Source organism: Rhinoraja longicauda, chromosome 30 (genome assembly GCF_053455715.1).
Source record: "Rhinoraja longicauda isolate Sanriku21f chromosome 30, sRhiLon1.1, whole genome shotgun sequence".
Classification (NCBI taxonomy): Eukaryota; Metazoa; Chordata; class Chondrichthyes; order Rajiformes; family Arhynchobatidae; genus Rhinoraja; species Rhinoraja longicauda.
This window is the reverse complement of record NC_135982.1, coordinates 9,260,729-9,281,788: the sequence shown is the minus strand read 5'-3', so window position 1 is coordinate 9,281,788 and position 21,060 is coordinate 9,260,729. Positions and strand designations below refer to the sequence as shown.

The 21,060-nt window shown below is 49.8% G+C and overlaps 1 protein-coding gene and 1 pseudogene across 6 annotated transcripts in view; both read right to left on the bottom strand.

Moving 5' to 3' along the window:
* Nucleotides 1-2,303: 2,303 nt before the first annotated feature.
* klhl17 (kelch-like family member 17) overlaps nucleotides 2,304-21,060 on the bottom strand; it is a 69,772-nt gene continuing 51,015 nt past the window's right edge. For all 6 annotated transcript variants that reach the window (XM_078425670.1, XM_078425673.1, XM_078425671.1 and 3 more), the window contains 4 exons: nucleotides 18,801-18,889; nucleotides 14,611-14,684; nucleotides 12,534-12,715; nucleotides 2,304-6,320 (listed from right to left, as the gene is read on the bottom strand). In XM_078425670.1, coding sequence (XP_078281796.1) covers nucleotides 6,092-6,320; nucleotides 12,534-12,715; nucleotides 14,611-14,684; nucleotides 18,801-18,889 — 574 coding nt within the window. In that variant the 3' untranslated portion in view covers nucleotides 2,304-6,091. The remainder of the gene's footprint in view (nucleotides 6,321-12,533; nucleotides 12,716-14,610; nucleotides 14,685-18,800; nucleotides 18,890-21,060) is intronic.
* Nucleotides 9,931-10,050, bottom strand: LOC144608202 (5S ribosomal RNA; annotated as a pseudogene).

Below are 21,060 nucleotides of genomic sequence, written 5' to 3'. Positions count from 1 at the left end.
CGTACAGATGCATGAAGTGTAACATTACAAAAGAATTTGGGACCGACCATAATGACAGCAGACCATTTGTGCAGCATTCTCGTTGCGGTACCCGCAATCTCAACTCACACAGAATAACTCGGTCGGCACAGTGGCGCAGCGTTAGAGTTGCTGCCTCGCAGCGCCAAACACCCGGGTTCCATCCTGACCACGGGTGCTGTCCGTACGGAGTTTGCACGTTCTCCCCGTGACCTGCGTGGGTTTTCTCAGGGATAGAAACATAGAAAGTAGGTGCAGGAGTAGGCCATTCGGCCCTTCGAGCCTGCACCGCCATTCAATATGATTATGGCTGATCATCCAACTCAGTATCCCGTACCTGCCTTCTCTCCATACCCCCTGATCCCTTTAGCCGCAAGGGCCACATCTAACTCCGCCTCTTAAATATAGCCAATGAACTGGCCTCAACTACCTTTCTGTGGCAGGGAATTCCACAGATTCGCCACTCTCTGGATCTCCAGTTTCCTCCCACAATCCAAGGAAGTACAGGTTTGGAGGTTAAATGGCTTCGGTAAAATTGTAAATTGTCCCTGGTGTGTGTAGGATAGCTTTAGTGTACAGGGACTGCTGGTCAGTGAGGACACGGTGGGCCAAAGGGGCTGTTTCTGCGCTGTATCTCTAAACTAAATCAAACTAAACTAAACTTCTTCTCTTCGTCAATCAACTCAGTTCTGACAAAAGGTTTTTGATCTGAAATGTTAAACTGTTTCGCAAAACACAGAGTGCTGGAGTAACCCAGGAAGTTAGGCGGCCTCTGTAGAGGGAATGGACAGGCAACGTTTCAGGTCGGGACCCTTCTTCAGACCGATTGTAGTGGGGGTGGGGAGGGGGAAGAAAGCTGGCAAAGAGAGATGGGACTGGGACAAAGTCTTGGTATAGACAATAGACAATAGGTGCAGGAGGAGGCCATTCGGCCCTTCGAGCCAACACCGCCATTCAATGTGATCATGGCTGATCATTCTCAATCAGTACCCCGTTCCTGCCTTCTCCCCGTACCCCCTGACTCCGCTATCCTTAAGAGCTCTATCCAGCTCTAAGTTGTAGGTGGACACAGGTGAGAGGGGCAGGAGGTTTGAATGGCAGATGGGTGGATAAAGGCTGGAGATGAAAAGGAGGCAGAAGGGTGGCAGATAAGGAGGAAGAGCAGACACTCTGTATTCATCCCCACGGATGCTGCCTGGCCTGCTGGGTTTTCCCAGTATTTTGTTTTTATTTCAGATTTCCGGCATTCGCAACTTTTTAAAAAGGCGTTTCACCCAGGTCACAATTGATTCGTTTTCTCAGATTGTAAATGATTATTCTCAGAATTCCGGGTACAAAAGGGGGGTGCTGCATGAAAGTGTATTGGCTGTCGGATGAAGCAAGTGTTGTACACAGTTGGTGCACACACAGTTTGCTCTGGTCAGTTTTCCCTTCACTGGTATAAAACACCTCTACGTTTCCATCCAGAAACATCAGGAAGATTGGGAAGTCGGAGCAGGATGAAGCCGTTTCGCTCCTCTAGACTTCTGTCTTTTTAGTTTGGAGATAAGGAGGCCCTTCGGCCCATCGAGTCCGCGCCCACCAGCGATCCCCGCGTGCTAATATTATCCTGCACGGGTGTATGCAAGCAAAGAATTTCACTGTGTCTTGTGACAATTAAGTATTCCATTCTATCCCACACTGCGGACAACTTTACCGGAACCAATTAACCTGCAAACCTGCACGTCTTTGGAGTGTGGGAGGAAACCGGAGCACTATAGAAAATAGGTGCAGGAGTAGGCCATTCGGCCCTTCGAGCCTGCACCGCCATTCAATATGATCATGGCTGATCATTCAGCTCAGTAGCCTGTACCTGCCTTCTCTCCATACCCCCTGATCCCTTTAGCAAAAAGGGCCACATCTAACTCCCTCTTAAATATAGCCAATGAACTGGCCTCAACTACCTTCTGTGGCAGAGAATTCCACAGACTCACCACTCTCTATGTGAAGAAATGTTTTCTCATCTCGGTCCTAAAAGACTTCCCCCTTATCCTTAAGCTGTGACCCCTGGTTCTGGACTTCCCCAACATCGGGAACAATCTTCCCGCATCTAGCCTCTCCAACCCCTTAAGAATTTTATATGTTTCTATAAGGTCACGGGGGAGAACGTACAAACTCCGTCCAGACAGCGCCCGTAGTCAGGATCCAACCCGGGTCTCTGGCGCTGTAAGGCGGCAACTTTGCCGCGGGGCCATTGAGTTGGTCAATAAAATCACGGCTAATAAAACTAATTTGATGCCCCCCCCCCCCCCCCATCAATCAATACTTTGTTTGTTGGTTGTTCGTGTTAATCTATCTCACATTTAAAACTGAGTTAAGTGAACTGGCCTCTGCTGTCACTTGTGTAAGGTCCCTGGTGTGTGTCAGGGGATGTGCTTTCCAACGTTGCCCTGGAAAGACCAGCACCACTGAATCACGACATCCAAATCAGGCAGTGGTTTCCGCAATAGTATTGCAAACTGAACCATCGGCTTGGGGTCGGAGGGTGGGGGAGGTTAGGGATGGAGAGTGGAGAGCGGGAAGTGGGTGGGGTGACCTTTCTCCATGACCAACAAGGTAGTTAAATCCAAGTTGTCAAATAAAAGGGATGAGAAGCCTCTATCAGTAATGGGGACCATGGAACTAGGGGTGATTAATGGCGACCATGGAACTAGGGGTGATCAATGGTCATCCTGGACTCGCTGGTGCAAAGGATCTTTTCCCATGCTGTATCTCCAAAAAACAGGAACGGGGTACTGACTTTGCATGGTCAGCCATGATCATGTTGAATGGCGTTGCTGGCTCGAGGGGCCGAATGGCCTACTACTGCACCTATTTTCTATGGTTCTGTGTTTCTACGTAAACCAAAAGCCCACAGTTACTCAGGTAGTCAACTAAAAACCAGTCTTGTAAAAATCTCAATTGGTTCTCCATTGTTCTTCAGGGGAGGGAGCCTGAAGTCCTGACCCATATCTGGGTCCAGACCCACCACGATGGCCAACCAATGCCCTCTGAAATGGATGAGCAAGACGCTGCGGTCAGTGGAGCATAACCGGCAGGAGCAATAAATGTTGACCTTGCCCGTGCCTGATGATACACTATAACCTTCCCATTACGTCTGACAACATCTCTCCTTAATTAATGCATATTTCTCAGTGTGTTGTTAAGAGGCACGCTGTCATAATGCTGACGTTGATTTTCAAGTGAAGTTATAAAAGGGATTTGCAAGGATTACGAGATTAACCTTCCGGGCATCTTCCACTCCAGGGAGAAGTGGGCAATGAATTTCAAAATGGGTAGGAAGTAACTGCAGACGCTGGTTTACACCAAAGACAGACGCAATAAAGCTGGAGTAACTCAGCGGGACAGGCAGCATCTCTGGAGAGAAGGGATGGGTGACGTTTCAGGCCTGAAACGTCGCCCATCTCTTCTCTCCAGAGATGCTGCCTGTCCCGCAGAGTTGCTCCAGCATTTTGTGTCTGTAATGGTTTTCTAAAGCTCTCCTCACGTTCTCAGAGTGGGCTCAATCACCTCCCCAGAAGTCTGAACATCAAAGCTTTTGGGAACAAAGGAGGACCCGGTGTGGGGGACCACCGTGAGGGAGGGGGGAGATCAAAGGAGGACCTGGCGCGGGGACACTTTGTAGCTTTGTCGGCGCCCTTTATGTGGCAACTCTTTGCATACCTTGGGATATGCAGAACAAAGAATCTCACTGTGACGTCACCTGTGACAATAAAGTTGTCATTCATTCATTCATTCATTCATTCATTCATTCATTCATTCATTCATTCATTCATTCATTCATTCATTCATTCATTCGTTCAAGAGGAATTAAACAAAACGAATAAAAGCTCAAAACAAATAATGTAAAGAACAAACACTTCTTAATGTTCCACAACTTCCCTGCATCTCGGGGAAGAAGTTAATAAAGATCTAATATTCAGTGGATTATCCTCAACTCTCGCTTTCCCAATACGATTCACAATCAACAGTCTATACCTCCATCAAACTGGCAACGCACTGAACAGAGGACAATCACTTAGACTTAAGTTCTGAAAACATAAAAGCCAAAATAATTCCCATTTAAAATGCGAAAGTTAAACTTGTTTCTTTCCATTGGTGAGCGACAACGTGGAGTGATACACTGATGTCCTAGTGTCTTCGAGTGATAGGTGGATACAGGTGAGGGGAGGGTTTGATCAGTAAGTGCGTGGAGTAAGTGACAAAGGTTACAGGGTCAAGAGCGGGAAGTATGATTGATTAGTTGAACTTGGCATTGTGTTCGGCACCAACATTGTGGGCGGCACCAACATTGTGGGCCTGTTCCTGTGCTGTATTGTCCCACGTTCTGTGATAGCAACCTTCTGGTGAATGTCAATATCAAATGTATAAGATGAGGCTACTTGTTTCTGCATTATTTCGACATGTTTGAAACCCAGAAGGTGTGGAATGAAGCGATCCATTCACCTGCACCCTCTCTTTCCTTGCGTCCTGCTTTCCGGTTCAACAAGGTCACTGTGAAGGCGCTGATATGCGGTATAATCGGTAATGCTACATAGCTCTGAAAATAACAGCAATATTAAGGAAGTCATTTTAAAGAAGGAGTTTGGTGCCCGCCACAGCACTTGGTAGGCACGACACCTCTCGATACATGTGGGCTACCGCTGACTTTCTTTGAAATTAAATAACCGTGCAGCATGCCGTGAAAGGTACCGACCTCCGGCACGAGATGCAGCTCTGGGTAGCAGCATTGCCTGTTCAGTGGTGGATTGGGGAGGGGGGGGAGAGGTTTGCCTGTGGATTCACTCGGGAATTGGCCGAGCTCCCGGCGAGGCCGCCGCCAGTCGCGGCAGGTCCCGACCTCGTGAGGTGACGTCGGGATGAGAGGAATTCGGAACCCCCGTCCGAGACCTGGAGGATCCAGAACTGGCACCAATAACAACCCTTGCCTCGTGCGGCGTGCGGCCGGACGGCGGTCAGCAGTGTTTCACCGCATCCGGCACCGCAGTAGCGCACAGTGCGGTCCCGCTCCCCTCACCCTCGGCACGTGGCTTGTTGCTGATGTGGATGCTGATGATGTCTAAGAGTAACTTGCACCAGAGTCAGCCTTCTTACCAAAGTACCCTGGCAGAGGCTGGTTGCTTTGAGAAGGGGTATGTGAGTGTGTGTATGTTCATATGTATGCGTGTGTATATGTGAGCATGTATGTGTGAGTACGTATGTTTGTGTGTGAGTGTGTATGTATGTGTTTGTGTGCATGTGTGTGCGTGAGTGTGTGTGTATGTGCGTGTGTATGTGCACGTGTTTGTGTGCATGTGTGGGTGAATGTGTGAGTGGGCGTGTGAGTGTGTGATTGTGAGGGTGTGTGTGTGTGTGTGTGAGTGTGTATCTATGTATGTGTGTGTGTGCGTGCGTGTGCATGTGCATGTGTGTGTGCATGGGTGTCTGCAAAAATGTATGTGCATGTATATGCGCACTTGTGTATGTATCTGTGTGCTTGTGCACATGTGCATCTGTGTGTGTGTGAGAATGAGTATGTGTGTGCATGCGTGTGCATTTGAGTGCGTATGTGCGTGTCTGTGTATGTGTGTGTGCAAGTGCATGTGAATGTGTGTGTGTGTGTATGCGCATGTGAATGTGCGTGTGTGTGTGCTCGTGCGCGTGTGTATGTTTGTGCGTGTGTGCCTGTGTGCATATGTGTGCATGTACATGCGCGTGTGTGTGTGCTTGTGCGTGTGTGTATGTTTGTGTGTGTGTGCCTGTGTGCGTATGTGTGCATGTACATGCGCGTGTGTGTGTGCTTGTGTATGTTTGTGTGTGTGTGCCTGTGTGCGTATGTGTGCATGTATATGAGCGTGTGTGTGTGTGCCTGTGCGTGTGTGTATGTTTGTGTGAGTGTGCCTGTGTGCGTATGTGTGCATGTACATGCGCGTGTGCCTGTGCGTGTGTGCATGTTTGTGCGAGTGTGCCTGTGTGCGTATGTGTGCATGTACATGCGCGTGTGCGCGTGTGTGCGCGTTCATACTGAGGTAATGGCTGGTTGTTGTCTCCAGCGTTAGAGGCTGGTGGAAGAGACTGAGAGAGTGGGTGAGGAGGGAGGGGGGAAGTTGAGCAGTTCCAGGACTGCCACCCCCACACTGCTGCGCCGGGTAAACATGCAGGAAGCTGCCACCCACTTGTTGGTGCGAGGGTTGTACTTCTCGATGGAGTTAAGGCTGGAGCTCCCGTCGTTCCCGCCGACCGCGTAGAGCCACCCATCCATCGCCACCAGGTCATGCGTGCTCCTGCGAATGGCAGAGGTTGTCATGTATGTAAACACGCGTGACATCATTCACAACGTGCATGCATTACCATCAGCACCGTAAGTAAGCTGGACGCGCCTTTAGGTGTGGCACAGCGACGCAGCCGGTAGAGCCACTGCCTCACTGCGCCAGAGCCCCGGGTTCCATCCTGACCTCGGCTGCTGTCTGTGTGGAGTTTGCACGTTCTCCCTGTGACCGCGAGGGTTTCCTCCGGGTGCTCCGGTTACCTCCCACATTCCAAAGACGCGTGGGTCTGTAGGTTAATTGGCCTCAGTAAATTGCCCCCAGTGTGTAGGGAGAGAGTGAGAAAGTGGGATAACATAGAACCTGTGTGAACGGGTGATCTATGGTCGGCGTGGACTCAGTGGGCCAAAGGGTCTGTTTCCATACTGTACCTTTATTTGGGTCAGCTCCGTGAGTCTCTATGCTCTTAGCCACAATACATTAAGAATAGGCTCATAGTGCACAGAAACAGGCCCTTCAGCCCACCGTGGCCATGCTGACCATCGAACACCCATTTACACCAATCCTACACTCATCCCATTTATTCACCTCACATTCCCCACTCTCCAAGACTCTACCGATCACCTGGACACCAGGCCTTAGTCGCCAATTAACCTACTGACCATCACATCCACGGGATGTGGGAGGGAACCCATGCAGTCACAGGGAGAACATGAAAACTCCACACAAACAGGGCGTCGAGGCCATATTGAACCTAGGTCACTGGTGCCATGAGGGAGTGGCGCTACCAATTGTGCCATTGTGCCACCTTTTGTTTAAGTCACCGTAGCCTAAGGCACTGTCCAATTCACCTCTACCCCATTGGGAACATTGGACTTTGTCTGTGGAACTGGTGCGCTACAATGCTGAGAACTACATTCCACACTCTGTATCTTCACCTTTGCTCTACCTATTGGGCGAGTTTCACTAGATTGTGTCCATGTATAGTATTAACTGCGAGGACCAGTCTCATCCCAGTCACTCCCTCGTCTTCCCTCTTCCATCAGGCAAGAGGCACAGAAATGTGAAAACGCACACCTCCAGATTCAGGGACAGTTTCTTCCCAGCTGTCATCAGGCAACTGAATCGTCCTATCACCAACTAGAGAGCGGTCCTGAGCTAACATCTACCTCATTGGAGACCCTCGGACTATCATTAATCGGACTTTGGAGCATTTTATCTTGCACTAAACTGAAAGCCTGTTCCTGTGCTGAATGGTTCTGTGTTCGTTGTATTCATCTTACCCATGCTCCTCGTGATTTTATAAACCTCTATAAGCTCTCCCCTCCCCAACCTCCATCACACCAGGGGTAAACAGCCCCAGCCTCTATCCAGTCTATCCTTATAACTCATGCCCTCCAGTCCCAGTAACATCCTGGTGACCGACGCTGACAAAAGCAGCACTACTTCTGGCTTGGTTTGGAGGGATATGGGCCAAACTCTGGCAGGTGGGACTAGTGTAGCTGGGACACGTTGGCCGGTGTGGGGAAGTTGGGCCGAAGGGCATGTTTCCACGCTGTATCACTCTATGACTCCATGACACCTTCCCATATTTTCGCCTCCATCCAAGTCAATTGCCTGTCGTCCATTTATCACCCGCCTTGCTCATTCTGCCCGCCGACGCTGTTTCTCACACCGTAGCTGCGATAGTGCGTAAAACAACACGCGGTCCACGCGGTCCATAGACACTGCTACGTGTACAGGCTGGGAGCAAGGGACGGAAGGAGCCCAGAGGGAGCGACTCCCAGCCACAAAGCTGCCATCACCCACTCCTCCCAGTGAAGTTACTGGCGGGAATTTAAGGCCTGCCGTCAGCTGTTCCCACACAGTGGACGCACGATGCCAATTTTCTACCTGGAACCTCTCAAACAGTTTCTCGCTCCCAGTTTTGCTGAACATTTTAGCTTTGGGTTGTATATCATCGATTCGACATGAGAGTAAACCAACGATCTCCTGACACAAGGAACTGCAGATGCCGGTTTACAAACAAAAAAGACACAAAAGTGCTGGAGTAACTTCGGGCGGCACTGCGGTAGACTTGCTGCCTTACAGCGCCAGAGACCCTGCCTCAATCCTGACTAAGCATGCGGAGTTTGCACGCTCTCCCTGTGACAGCGTGGGTTTTCTCCGGGTGCTCCGGTTTCCCCCCACATTCCAAAGTCGTGCGGGTTTGTGGGTTAATTGGCTTCTGTCAGTTGTTGCCAGTGTGTAGGACATTGCTAGTGTCATCGCTGGTTAGCGTGGACTCGATGGGCCAAAGGGCCTGTCTTCACACTGTAACTCGAAACTACACTAAACTAAACTCAGCGGGTCAGGCAGCATCTCTGGAGGACACGGATCGGCGACGTTTCGGGACTAGAGGAGGCCCAAACTGTCACTTATCCATATTCTCCAGAGATGTCGCCTGACCCGCTGAGTTACTCCAGCACTTTTGCGTCTTTCAACAGTCATCTGATCTTGTTAACTATATCGCATTCAACGGTTGTCCCTGTCATGTGGTGGGGGGGGGGGGGGGGGTTTGCTAATTGTTTATATAATTTTATCAACATATTATTGGTGTCCACTTTATTGTCAAGTGCACAATTAGGGTGAGATTTTCATTGTACTAACACCTCACTGTATTTGTGTGTATAACAAAGTCGACTTGGCTTATTGTCATGTGTGTTCCAAGATACAGTGAAAATCAGTGCGTGTTATCCAGACAGGTCATATCACACACGAGTGGCAATCATACATGATTAGTGTAGTGTGTGGTGCACAAGAGAAAGTAAACATAATATTCTTATTTAATGTGGGAGGGAATGTAAGGGTGAAGGATAATAAACTGGATTTTGTGGGTGGAAACTTCTAATCTATTTAATCTTGCCCTCTGCAAGTCTCAACGGAAGATCATGCCATGTGGGTTTTCTTTGAAAGTTGTTTATGTAATTTTATTCTTGACGCCTTTAAAAAAAACTGGTTTCCCTCAGTATCTCTGGATCTTTGCTGAACCCTTTTCCCTTTCGACTGAGAGGTAGGTTCCCCAGTTGCTGCCTTGAAAACAAGCGCAGTCATCTAGATCATTGCAACAGAGCTTTGTGGGGCGGCAAAGGGCTGAACTGTGGATAAGTTCAAGGAGAAGACCTTGCTTATAAATACCTCTTATTCTCCTGACAGACACAAAGGAAATGAGTGGGTTAAAATATAATGAGCGTTTGACAGAACTGGGCCTGTACTCGCTGGAGTTTAGAAGGATGGGGGGGGGGGGGGTAAGGGGGGGTGGGGGGCCTCATTGAATAGTGAAAGGCCTGGATATAGTGGATGTGGAGAGGATGTTTCCTCTAGTGGGAGAGTCTAAGACCAGAGGGCACAGCCTCAGAGGTAAAGGACGTACCTTTAGAAAGGAGATGAGGTGGAATTTCTTTAGTCGGAGGCTGGTGAATCTGTGGAATTCATTGCCACAGACGGCTGTGGAGGCCAAGTCAATGGATGTTTGTAAGGCACAGATTGACAGATTCTTCATTAGTACGGGTGACATCGGGGTTATGAGGAGAAGGCAGGAGAATGAGGTTGAGATGGAAAGATGGATCAGCCATGATTGAATGGCAGTAGGCTACGGCACCTGGTATTCCCAGGCGGTCTCCCATCCAAGTACTGACCAGGCCTGAGCCTGTTTAGCTTCCGAGATTAGACGGGATCGGGCGTGTTCAGGCTAGTTCAGTCTGAAGAAGGGTCTTGACCCGAAACATCGGCCATTCCTTCTCTCCTGAGATGCTGAGTTACTGCAGCATTTTGTGAAATAAATACCTTCGCTTTGTACCAGCATCTGCAGTTATTTTCTTACACTGATTGAATGGCAGAGTAGACTTGATGGGCATTATGGCCTAATTCTATTCCTATAATTTATAAACTTAAGAACAAAGTTCTGGAGTAACTCAGTGAGTCAGGCAGCATCACTGGAGAAAAAGGATGTGAGACGTTTCAGGTCGGGACACTTCTTCTGACTACACCTCCATCTGAAGAACAGTCTCGACCTGAAACATCACCCATCCTCTCTCTCCAGAGATGCTCCCTGACCTGCTGAGTTACTCCAGCACTTTGTGTCTATCATTGGTATAAATCAGCATCTGCAGTTCTTTGTTTCGACCTCTTATTCATTTGTTTGAGAATGGTTGTAAAATTGTAATTTAAGGCAATATGAGAAACTTAACTGAGTAAGGAAGGCTTAGTGCCTTAGCTAAGTGGCCAGGCTAGTTACTCAGAGCATCTACTCTGTTGAGCTCTCCATTTCTCAATGTACCCCCCAATACGGATATTATCGGGATGCATCACAGCTTGGTTTGGGAACAGCTCCACCCAAGACCGCAGGAAATTGCAACAAATTGTGGATGCAGCCCAGACCATCACACAAACCAATCTCCCTTCCATTGCCTCGGCAAGGCCAGCAGCATAATCAAGGACCAGTCGCACCCTGGCCACTCCCTTTTCTCCTCTCTCCCATTGGGCAAAAGGTACAGAAATGTGAAAACGCACACCTCCAGATTCAGGAACAGTTTTGTCCCAACTGTTATCAGGCAACTGAACCATCCTACCACAACCAGAGAGCAGTCCTGAACTACCTCATTGGTGAAACCTCAGACTATCTTTGATTGGACTTTACTGGCTCTACCTTGCACTAAACGTTATTCCCTTATCATGTATCTATCCACTGTAAGTGGCTCGACTGGTTAGCACGCAACAAAAGCTTTTCACTGTACCTCGGTACACGTGACAATAAGCTGAACTGAACTGGACTGAACTATCTAAGTGGCCAGGATGATTACCCAAAGCCCAGCTACATTGCTCGATGCACATGAATTGAGGCTGGGGCCTGGGTTGACGGAGCCCGCAGCTGGGGCCTGGGTCTGTGGGGCCCGCAGCTGGGGCCTGGGTCTGTGGGGCCCACAGCTGGGGCCTGGGTCTGTGGTGCCCGCGGCTGGGGTCTGGGTCTGTGGGGCCCGCGGCTGGGGCCTGGGTCTGTGGGGCCTGCGGCTGGGGCCTGGGTCTGTGGGGCCTGCGGCTGGGGCCTGGATCGGCGCCACGGGGACATCAGGAGGGGACCCGGTGGCGATAGTGGAGAGGACGGTGCAGCGGTCGATGATGGTCAGCCACCTTCTTACACCATTGTCGGGTGTTTGGTGACGGTACGAAGGAGGGAGTTTCAGGATTTGGAGCCAGCAGCAATGAGGGAACAGCAATATCTTTCCAGGTCAGGGCAGTGTGTGACTTGGAGGGGAAGCCATCTCCTCTCAGTGGAAACAGAGTGTATCCGCCCCATCCTGTTCCCACTGCCAGAGGTGTTCATGAAGACAAAACTGTGGACAGAGAGATAACCAGGTCCTCTGAAACCAGGGCTCCAGTTGGAACAAAAACACCAGAACCAGGGGTCACAGACTAAGGCTAAGGGGTAGGCCATTAAGTACTGAGATGAGGAAAAAACATCTTCACCAAGAGAGTTATGAATCTGTGGAATTTTCTGCCACAGAAGGCAGTGGAGGCCAATTCGCTGGATGCTTTCAAGAGAGAGTTGGATATAGCTCTTAGGGCTAACGGAATCAAGAGATAGAAACATAGAAACATAGAAAATAGGTGCAGGAGTAGGCCAATCGACCCTTTGAGCCTGCACCGCCATTCAATATGATCATGGCTGATCATCCAGCTCAGTAACCTGTACCTGCCTTCTCTCCATACCCCCTGATCCCAACGGGATGGTGCCGACCGACGGACGAGGACGGACACGTGGAAGTGAGGACGCCGCTGCCTGGGGGAGGAACAATGGAGGACCCGGCGTGGGGGGGTGGCACCGTGAGGGAGGGGGAAGGGGGGGTAACAACAAAAGGGGACCTATCACCCAGGGGTACTTTCTAACTTTGTAAGTGCCCTTTATAGGCGACTATTTGCATACCTTGGGGATGCACACAAAGAATTTCACCATGAGCTCTCGGGGCGAATGGAATCAAGGGATATGAGGAGAAAGCAGGAACGGGGTACTGATTTTGGATGATCAGCCGTGATCACATTGAATGGCGGTGCTGGCCGAATGGCCTACTCCTGCACCTATTTTCTATGTTTCTACGTTTCTATTCATTCATTCATTCATTCATTCTTTCGAGATCACAGAGAGCTATCGGCCGGTCTCCAGGAGTCACGAGGATGTTTTAAGCTGGCACATACCGCCTGATGTTCATGGGGGCCACGCTCTCCCAGGTGTTGGTCTTTGGGTTGTATCTCTCTACGGAGTTAAGGCAGCTGGTGCCATCGTTGCCCCCGGCGACGTACAGCATCCCCTCCAGCACCGCCACGCCCGCGCTGCTCCGCCGACTCAGCATGTTGGCGATGGTGCTCCAGGTGTTGGTCTGCAAGGGGGGTGGGGGGACAATAAACAGTGACGGACCTCGCGGGCAGCGACCCAGCGGGGCGGGCGGCGTCCGCGGGCGACAGGAACGGGAGCTGACCGTCCGGGTCAAGGACCATGCGTCAGACCCGGAGGAGGGCGGTCACGGTGGCGCAGCGGTTGAGTTGCTGCCTTACAGCGCTTGCAGCGCCGGAGACCCGGGTTCCATCCCGAATGCGGGCGCCGTCTGTACGGATTTTGTACGTTCTCCCCGTGGGTTTTCTCCGAGATTTTCGGTTCCCTCCCACATTCCAAAGGCGTACAGGTTTGTAGGTTGATTGGCTTGGTAAATGTTAAAGATGGTGTTAATGTACGGGGATCGCCGGTCGGCGCGGACTCGGTGGGCCGAAGGGCCTGTTTCCGAGATGTATCTCTAAACTAAACTAAACTAGAGGAAATGTTTTAATGCGCGGAGAGGGTCAGTGGTGGAGACAGCGGCGGGGAACGTGGGTGCAAAGGTGCAGACAACGGCTGTAAACAATGGCTGTCCCGGGCAGAACAGAGAAGGGATAAAGTTGAAACCGAAACCAGCACCACAACTGTGGAGAGGGAAAAAGACGGCGTTTACCAGAAACCACTGAGTCCCAAAAGGTTAAACATGCCCAGACTGAAGTGAGATGCTTGAACGCTGAGTAAACTAACCTTTACCTTTTTTCTCTCTCGGTGGATGTGTCAGCATCAGTTTCTATTTGTTTGTTTACTGCATTTACTCATTTGCCCTCTAAACCTGTCCTGTCCAAAGTGTGGCACGGTGGCACTGCGGTAGAGTTGCTGCCTTACAGTGCCAGAGACTCGGGTTGGATCAGGACTACGGGTGCTGTCTGTATAGTGTTTATACCTTCTCCCCGTGACCACGTAAGTTTTCTCCGGGCGCTCCGGTTTCCTCCACATTCCAAAGAGGTGCATGTTTGTAGGTTAGGCGGCTTCTTTTAATTGTGTTTGGAGTATAGGATAGAACTGGTGTTGAGATCGACTGGGTGGGCCGAAGGGCCTATTTCCACACTGCGTCTCTTAAATTAATCTGAACTAAACCAAACTAAACTAAACTAAACTAAATTATTTGTCCAAATGTTTTTTAAAAGAAATAATTGTTTCCACTTGTGTGTAAAACTTGTTTAGGGTTTAGGTTAGATTAGTTTTGAGATACAGTGTGGAAACTGGCCCTTCAGCCCACCGAGTCCTCACCGACCACCCGTTCACACAGGTTCTATGTTATCCCGTTCTCTCGTCCACTCCCTACATTTGAGCCACTTTTTTACAAAGGCCAATTAACATACAAACCTGTAAACCTTTGGAGTGTGGGAGGAAACCAGAGCACCCGGAGAAAACCCACCGGGTCACAGGGAGAACGTACAGCCTCCGTACAGACAGCACTCGAGGTCAGGATCGAGCCCGTGTCTCTGACGCTGTGAGGTAGCTGTGCCAACGCTCTAAATCTCCAGGTCATCCGCGAGTCACGGCGCCAGGCGGAAGAGGGCTCTGCCCGAGCCGGCTGCCTACCCCTTTTCCGGGGTTACATCCGCGCCCGGGTGGTGTTGGAGGGGGACCACGTGCTGTCCACGGGCACCCTGGGGGATTTCCAGGACCGCTGGGCACTGCGGGGAGATTGGATGCATCCTGGATGGGGATTGTAATATAATTGTATAATAGTTTCATTTGGTATATATGTTTGTGTTGTATTCTGACGGTGGGTTCTGTTTCGGTTTAATTGTATTGTAAATATTGTTTTTAAATAATTGAATACAATTTTTGATTATATTTTTTAAAACGCTCTGAATCTCCAGGAGCTGTAACTGGCCCCTATCTTATAGCCTGGTGGTGCTGGACATTAGCGGCCACATTCATGCATTTAATTACCTGAGGGTCGTATTTTTCCACCGTGGCTAAGTGCGAGGAGCTGTCATATCCACCAACAGCGTAGAGGTTTCCATCTGAAAAGGACAGCACGTTTAACACCATGCAACGCACCCAGTCTGACCCTTCACACATTTCCAAGCAAGTGACCGAATATAGGCACAAAAAGCTGGAGTAACTCTACAGAAGGGGCTCGACCCGCAAGGTCACCTGCTCCTTTTCTCCAGAGATCCCGTCAGACCCGCTGAGTTACTCCAGCTTTTTGCGTCTATCTTCGGTTTAAACCAGCATCTGCAGTTCCTTCCCACACAAGTGACTAGATAAGCAGCTTGCTCCTGTCAGCTTGGTAGGAAGAAGACTCCTTCTAGCGGTAACCCACCCTTTGGCTTTATATTTCTCTCCCAATCTGACACCTTTTCATCTCTAGCCTTTGTTCTATCAATCCCCCCTCACACGTATCCACCTATCACTTGCCAGGCTTTGTCCTGCTCCCTGCCTCTTTTCCATCTTTCTCCCCTCTCTTCCAATGTCTGAAGAAGGGTCCCAACCCAAAACGCACCCATGTCCTCCAGAGATGCTGCCTGACCCGCTGAGTTACACTGGGCACTTAGTGGCAGAACATCCTAAAGAGGGTACAACGAGCAGCCCTAGAGGGAAGAAAGCATGCACCTTTCCTCAATATTAATAATACTTTAGTTATTTAGAGTTGCCGCAAAGAGTTTGCTTGGCTATGGTTACAATCCGTAAAACAAGAGGTCATGGAACAATCTCAGGAATCAGATCCAAGCACGATTCTCTTTATTCATGCCCAATTTCCCTCGGGAAGTCCAGGGGAGGATGGTCAGCCACCTTCTTACACCATTGTCGGGTGTTTGGTGACTGTACGAAGGAGGGGGTTTCAGGATTTGGAGCCAGCAACATTGAGGGAACAGCAATATCTTTCCAGGTCAGGGCAGTGTGTGACTTGGAGGGGAAGCCACTTCCCTCTCAGTGGAAGCACAGTGTATCCGCCCCATCCTGTTCCCACTGCCAGAGGTGTTCATGGAGACAAAACTGTGGACTCAGAGAGATAACCAGGTCCTCTGAAACCAGGGTTGGAACAGAAACACCAGAACCAGGGGTCACAGTTTAAGACTAAGGGGTAGGCCATTAAGTACTGAGATGAGGAAAAACTTTTTCACCAAGAGGGTTGTGAATCTGTGGAATTCTCTGCCACAGAAGGCAGTGGAGGCCAATTCACTGGATGTTTTCAAGAGACAGTTGGATATAGTTCTTGGGGCTAACGGAATCAAGGGATATGGGGAGAAAGCAGGAACAACGGGGTAATGATTTTGGATGATCAGCCATGATCATATTGAATGGCGGTGCTGGCTCGAAGGGCTGAATGGCCTACTCCTGCACCTATTTTCTATGTTTCTAAGCTCTGTTAGAATGTGCTTGAGCTCCAGTTTGAAGGGGTGCAGAGTTCAATTACAATGGCAGCTCCAGTTGCAATGGACCCAGGTTCCCAGTTAGAATGGACATAGGCTCGTCAGAATGGATAGGGGTTCCAGTTAGACTGGACACACGCTCGTTTGAATGGACAAGGGCTCCAGTTAGACTGGACACAGGGTCCAGTTTGGATGGACACACTTATTAGACTGGACACAGGGTCCAGTTAGAATGGACACACTTATTAGACTGGACACAGGGTCCAGTTAGAATGGACACACTTATTAGACTGGACACAGGGTCCAGTTAGAATGGACACACTTATTAGACTGGACACAAGGTCCAGTTAGAATGGACACACTTATTAGACTGGACACAAGGTCCAGTTAGGATGGACACACTTATTAGACTGGACACAGGGTCCAGTTAGAATGGACACACTTATTAGACTGGACACAGGGTCCAGTTTGGATGGACACACTTATTAGACTGGACACAGGGTCCAGTTTGGATGGACACACTTATTAGACTGGACACAGGGTTCTGATACAAATATCTGAAGGGGCTGCTCCTCAAGTGGTTGCAGTTTAATCCCAAACATTTGGTATTTGGGCACAAGGCAGGGAGTGGGGAGGGTCGATCGGGAAGGGGGGGATCTCCCTGTCACTTTACCCCTGAGCCTGGCCAAGATGGCCATTCGCGGGTCCAGGCAGCGGGTAGTCCATGGTCACACCAGAGTCGGCTGCCTGCCCCTCTTCCGGGCCTATGTCCGTGCTCGCGAGTCCCTGGATAGGGAACACAGGGACTCTGGAGGCCTTCCATGAACGCTGGTCGCCGAGGGGGTGGTCAAGCGCATTGCGGATAAAGATGCCACTATTGTATTATAATGATTGCCTGATGTACTGTGACTATTGAAAGACTTTGTAACTTCCGGGACACTGTAAATTGCAAAAACCTTAATAAAGTCCTTGTCAAGAAGGAAAAAAAGGGTTCAGATACAATGGACACAGGCTCATTAGAATGGACCCAGACTACAGTTAGAATGGACAAGGGCTCGTTAGAATGGACAAGGGAGGGTTAGAATGGGCACAAGCTCGTTGGAATGGACAAGGGCTCATCAGAATCAAAGATAATAGAGCAGATCAAGATAGACCACTCGACCCTAAAAACCGTAGTATGTCACGGCGCCATTTTAGCAGGCAGAAACTTGCAGAAACATTTAAAAAGAAAAATAACAAAAATCTGTGAATTGATAGATGAGATATATTCTGCATTTTTATGGTATCATCACACATACTGTTCCCCCAAAACACTGATTACACTGCGAGAGGCAGAGCGAACGGCGGGTTTTGCTTACTAAAATGGCGAACGTTACACTCCTTTGCGTACTACACTTCAGTATAGGCGATTTCAACAGAGTGGTTCATCTTGCTCCTCTAGTATCTTTGGTCAGAATGGACGCAGGCTCGTCAGAATGGACAAAAGCTCGTTGGAATGGGCACAGGGTTAAGATAGAATGGACAAGACCTCCAGTTAAAATAGTATAGAGACCTGTTAGAATAGACAGAGACTCCAGTTGGATCGGCTGCTGTGGGCTTGCACACCACAAGTGCCCCAACCTTGAAGGGAAGAAGCTGATGGGTGGGGTGGACATGGCAACCAGCTTCTGTCTTCGCCACATTTGGAAGTTCTGCACAAGACCCTGGATGCGAACCAGGAGAGTGGGACACAAGCACGAGCCCATGTAACTCTCCCTCCTCCATCACAGATCAAATCAAAGACAGACACAAAGAGCTGGAGTAACTCAGCAGGTCAGGCAGCATCTCCGGGGAGAAGGAATGGGTGACGTTTCGGCTCGAGGCCCTTCTTCAAATCCAGATAGCTTTGCAGAGAAACTAATTTAATAGCCCCTAAACTCATATCCCATCTCACTACAATATGACACATATGTCCCAAACAACGCTTCAATCTAAAACCAGGGAACCAGTGAATATAATCACGTGTCTTCCCTACACTGGAGGCACCCGCTGTCAACTTCAAACGATAGACACAAAATGCTGGAGTAACTCAGCGGGACAGGCAACGTCTCTGGAGAGAAGGAATGGGTGACGTTTCGGGTCGAGACCCTTCTTCAGCCCTTCTTTAGCTGTCAATGTCAGGTTTATGGTAAATCAACAGTCTAAGTCTTCCACCGTCAAAGCTAAAATTGTAACGTCCATTCCCTCTCTCAGATTTTGCCTTTAGACCTGCCTGAATATCAATGAGCATTCACTGCCAGAACTAGAAAGTGAAACCAAAATCCTAATTAATACTCTCTCCTGTGTGTCCCCCACCTCAGTTCGCCCATGGTTCTCACACTAATCTCCCCCTTCTCCCACTCGGCCCCCCCCCACCACTCCCCCCCCCCCCCCCCATCCAACCACCCTGTTCTATTCCACCCTCTGTTCTATACCATTTCTCTTCTCATCTCTCCCAATCAGACAACTTTTCATCTCTAGCCTTTGTCCTACCAACACCTCCCCCCCTCACCTGTATCCACCTATCACTTCCCAGGCTTTGTCCCGCTCCTCACCTCTTTTCTAGCTCCTCCCCCTCCCCCCCCCCTCCCCCCCCCCCCCACACTACTATCAGCCTGAAGAAGGGTCACGACCCAAAACATGGTCTGGCCCTTCCCTCCACAGAAGCTGCCTGGCCACTGAGTTCCTCCAGCACTTTGTGTTTTGTTGAAGATTGTGGCATCTGCAGTTCCTTGTGTTTCCCACCTAATGTTGCAATCCTGACATAGCGCCTCCTGGTGTTCATGGCAGCAATGGACGACCAGGTTCCTGTCAGTGGGTCGAATCTCTCTGCACTGTGGATACAAGGAGGCACGGGTTATAACCAACAGTCTCGTTTGTTACTTTACTTTACTTTACTTTAGAGATAGAGCATGGAAGCAGGTCTTTCGGCCCACCGCGTGCACGCCGACCAGCATTCCCCGTACATTCGCACTATCCTACACACACGGGGGGCAGTTTTACAATTTTTACCGAAGCCAAGAGGAGAGCATACAAACTCCGTGGTCAGGATCGAACCCGGGTCTCTGGCGCTGTAAGGCAGCCACTCTACCGCTGTGCCACCGTGCCGCCCAATCACCATCACTTCTCACCGAGTTGATGCGTGTTTATGTTCCAGATGATGAAGATAGAAGCACAGAAACTTTCGAACACAGCTACACGTTACTCTGGTTAAACGCAATAGAGGTTGGCACAGCAGTGCAGCGGGTGGATCTGCTGCCTCGCAGCGCCAGAGATCCAGGTTCAATCCTGACATCAGGCACCACCTATACGGAGTTTGTACGTTCTCCCTGCGATCACGTGGGTTTAGTCCAGCTGCTCCAGTCTCCTCCCACATCCCAAAGGCGTGCAGGTGTGTAGATTGATTGTGAATTGCCTCCTGTGTGTGGGGAGTGGATCAGAAAGTGGGAGAACATCGAACTGGTGTGAACGGGTGATCGATCGTGGACTCGGTGGGCCGAAGGGCCTGTGTCCTGCTGTATCTCTGAACCTGGTTCAAGAACGGCTTCGTCCCATCAACCTTCAGGCTCTTGAACCAGCACTCCCCTACTCTAACCACAATGCTCTTGAGTTTTTCCTCCACACACAGCAAGAGGCCAGAATGCAAGGTCGGCACAGTGGCGCAGCTAGAAGAGCCACTGCACACAGAGTGCCGGGGACCCGGTTCAATCCTTATCTCAGGCGCTGTGCATGTGGAGTTTGCATGTTCTCACTGTGTCAGCATGGATTTCCTCCGAATTTCTCCCTCATCGTAGGGGTTTGTAGGTTGATTGCCCCAAGTGTGCGGAGGAGAATTTGGGACGATTTGGTGGGAGTTCGGGGGAAATTTTAAAAATGTAATTAATGTGAAATCAGTATAAATTGGTAGTTGATGTGGACTTAATGTGCTGAAGGGCCCGAGGTTGTGGGAAGGCCCGGGTAGACATAAAATTATGAGAGGCATTGATTGGGGAAAAAGTTAGAATGTCTCTCGTAGGGTAGAAACATCCAAGATGAGAGGGCATAGTTGTAAGACGAGAGGGGCAAAGTTTAAAGGAGAGGTGTGGGGCAGGTCTGTTTTACACAGAGGGTGGTGGGTGCCTGGAACCTGCTGCCAGGGGTGGTGGAGGAGGCAGATACAATAGTAGTGTTTAACAGGCACATAAATATATAGGGAACAAGACCAAGTGGACCTGTTGGGCCCAAACCTCTCCGGCATTGGTGCAGCACCCTCTCCTTCCCCCCCTCCCCCCTCGCTCCCCCCCCCCTCTCCCTACAACCCCCCCCCCCCCCACCCTCCCCTCCCCCTCCCCCTTCCCACCCCACTCCATCCCCTTCAACCCCCTTATCCTCTCTCCTCCCCCCCTCGCTCCGCCCCCTCCCTCCCTCCCTCCCTCCCTCCCCCCTTCCTCCCTAGGAGATAGATTTAAACTTAAAAATGTGAATAACTTAAAAAATATAACACCGATTTCAATGAAACGTCTTCCATTAGCACCAAAGGAATGACGGTGAGTAAGGTGGGCCTAAAATTGTCACGCTATCGTGCACCGTTTTCCCCCGTAGTTCAGGAACAAACAAACAAACAAACAAACAAACGAGAGTTTTAGTATATAGACAGAGGGACATGTATCATGTGCAGGCAGAGGAGGTTAGTTTAACCTGGCATCGTGTTCGGTATGGACATTGCGGGCCGAAGGGCCTGTTTCTGTGCTGTACTGTTCTATGCTCTCGGGACCTGGTACCGCGCGTTATGTTGTAACCACGGCCCGTGGAATCACCCACTTTATTTTTTAATCAAAAATAATTTATTCAATTATTTACAATAGTATGTACAGCATAAGCAAACCAACCACCGTAGTACAAGTCAAACAAACATACTAAATAAACTGAAGGTATTTATTCACAAAATGCTGGAGTAACTCAGCAGGTCAGGCAGCATCTCGGGAGAGAAGGAATGGGTGACGTTTCGGGTCGAGACCCTTCTTCA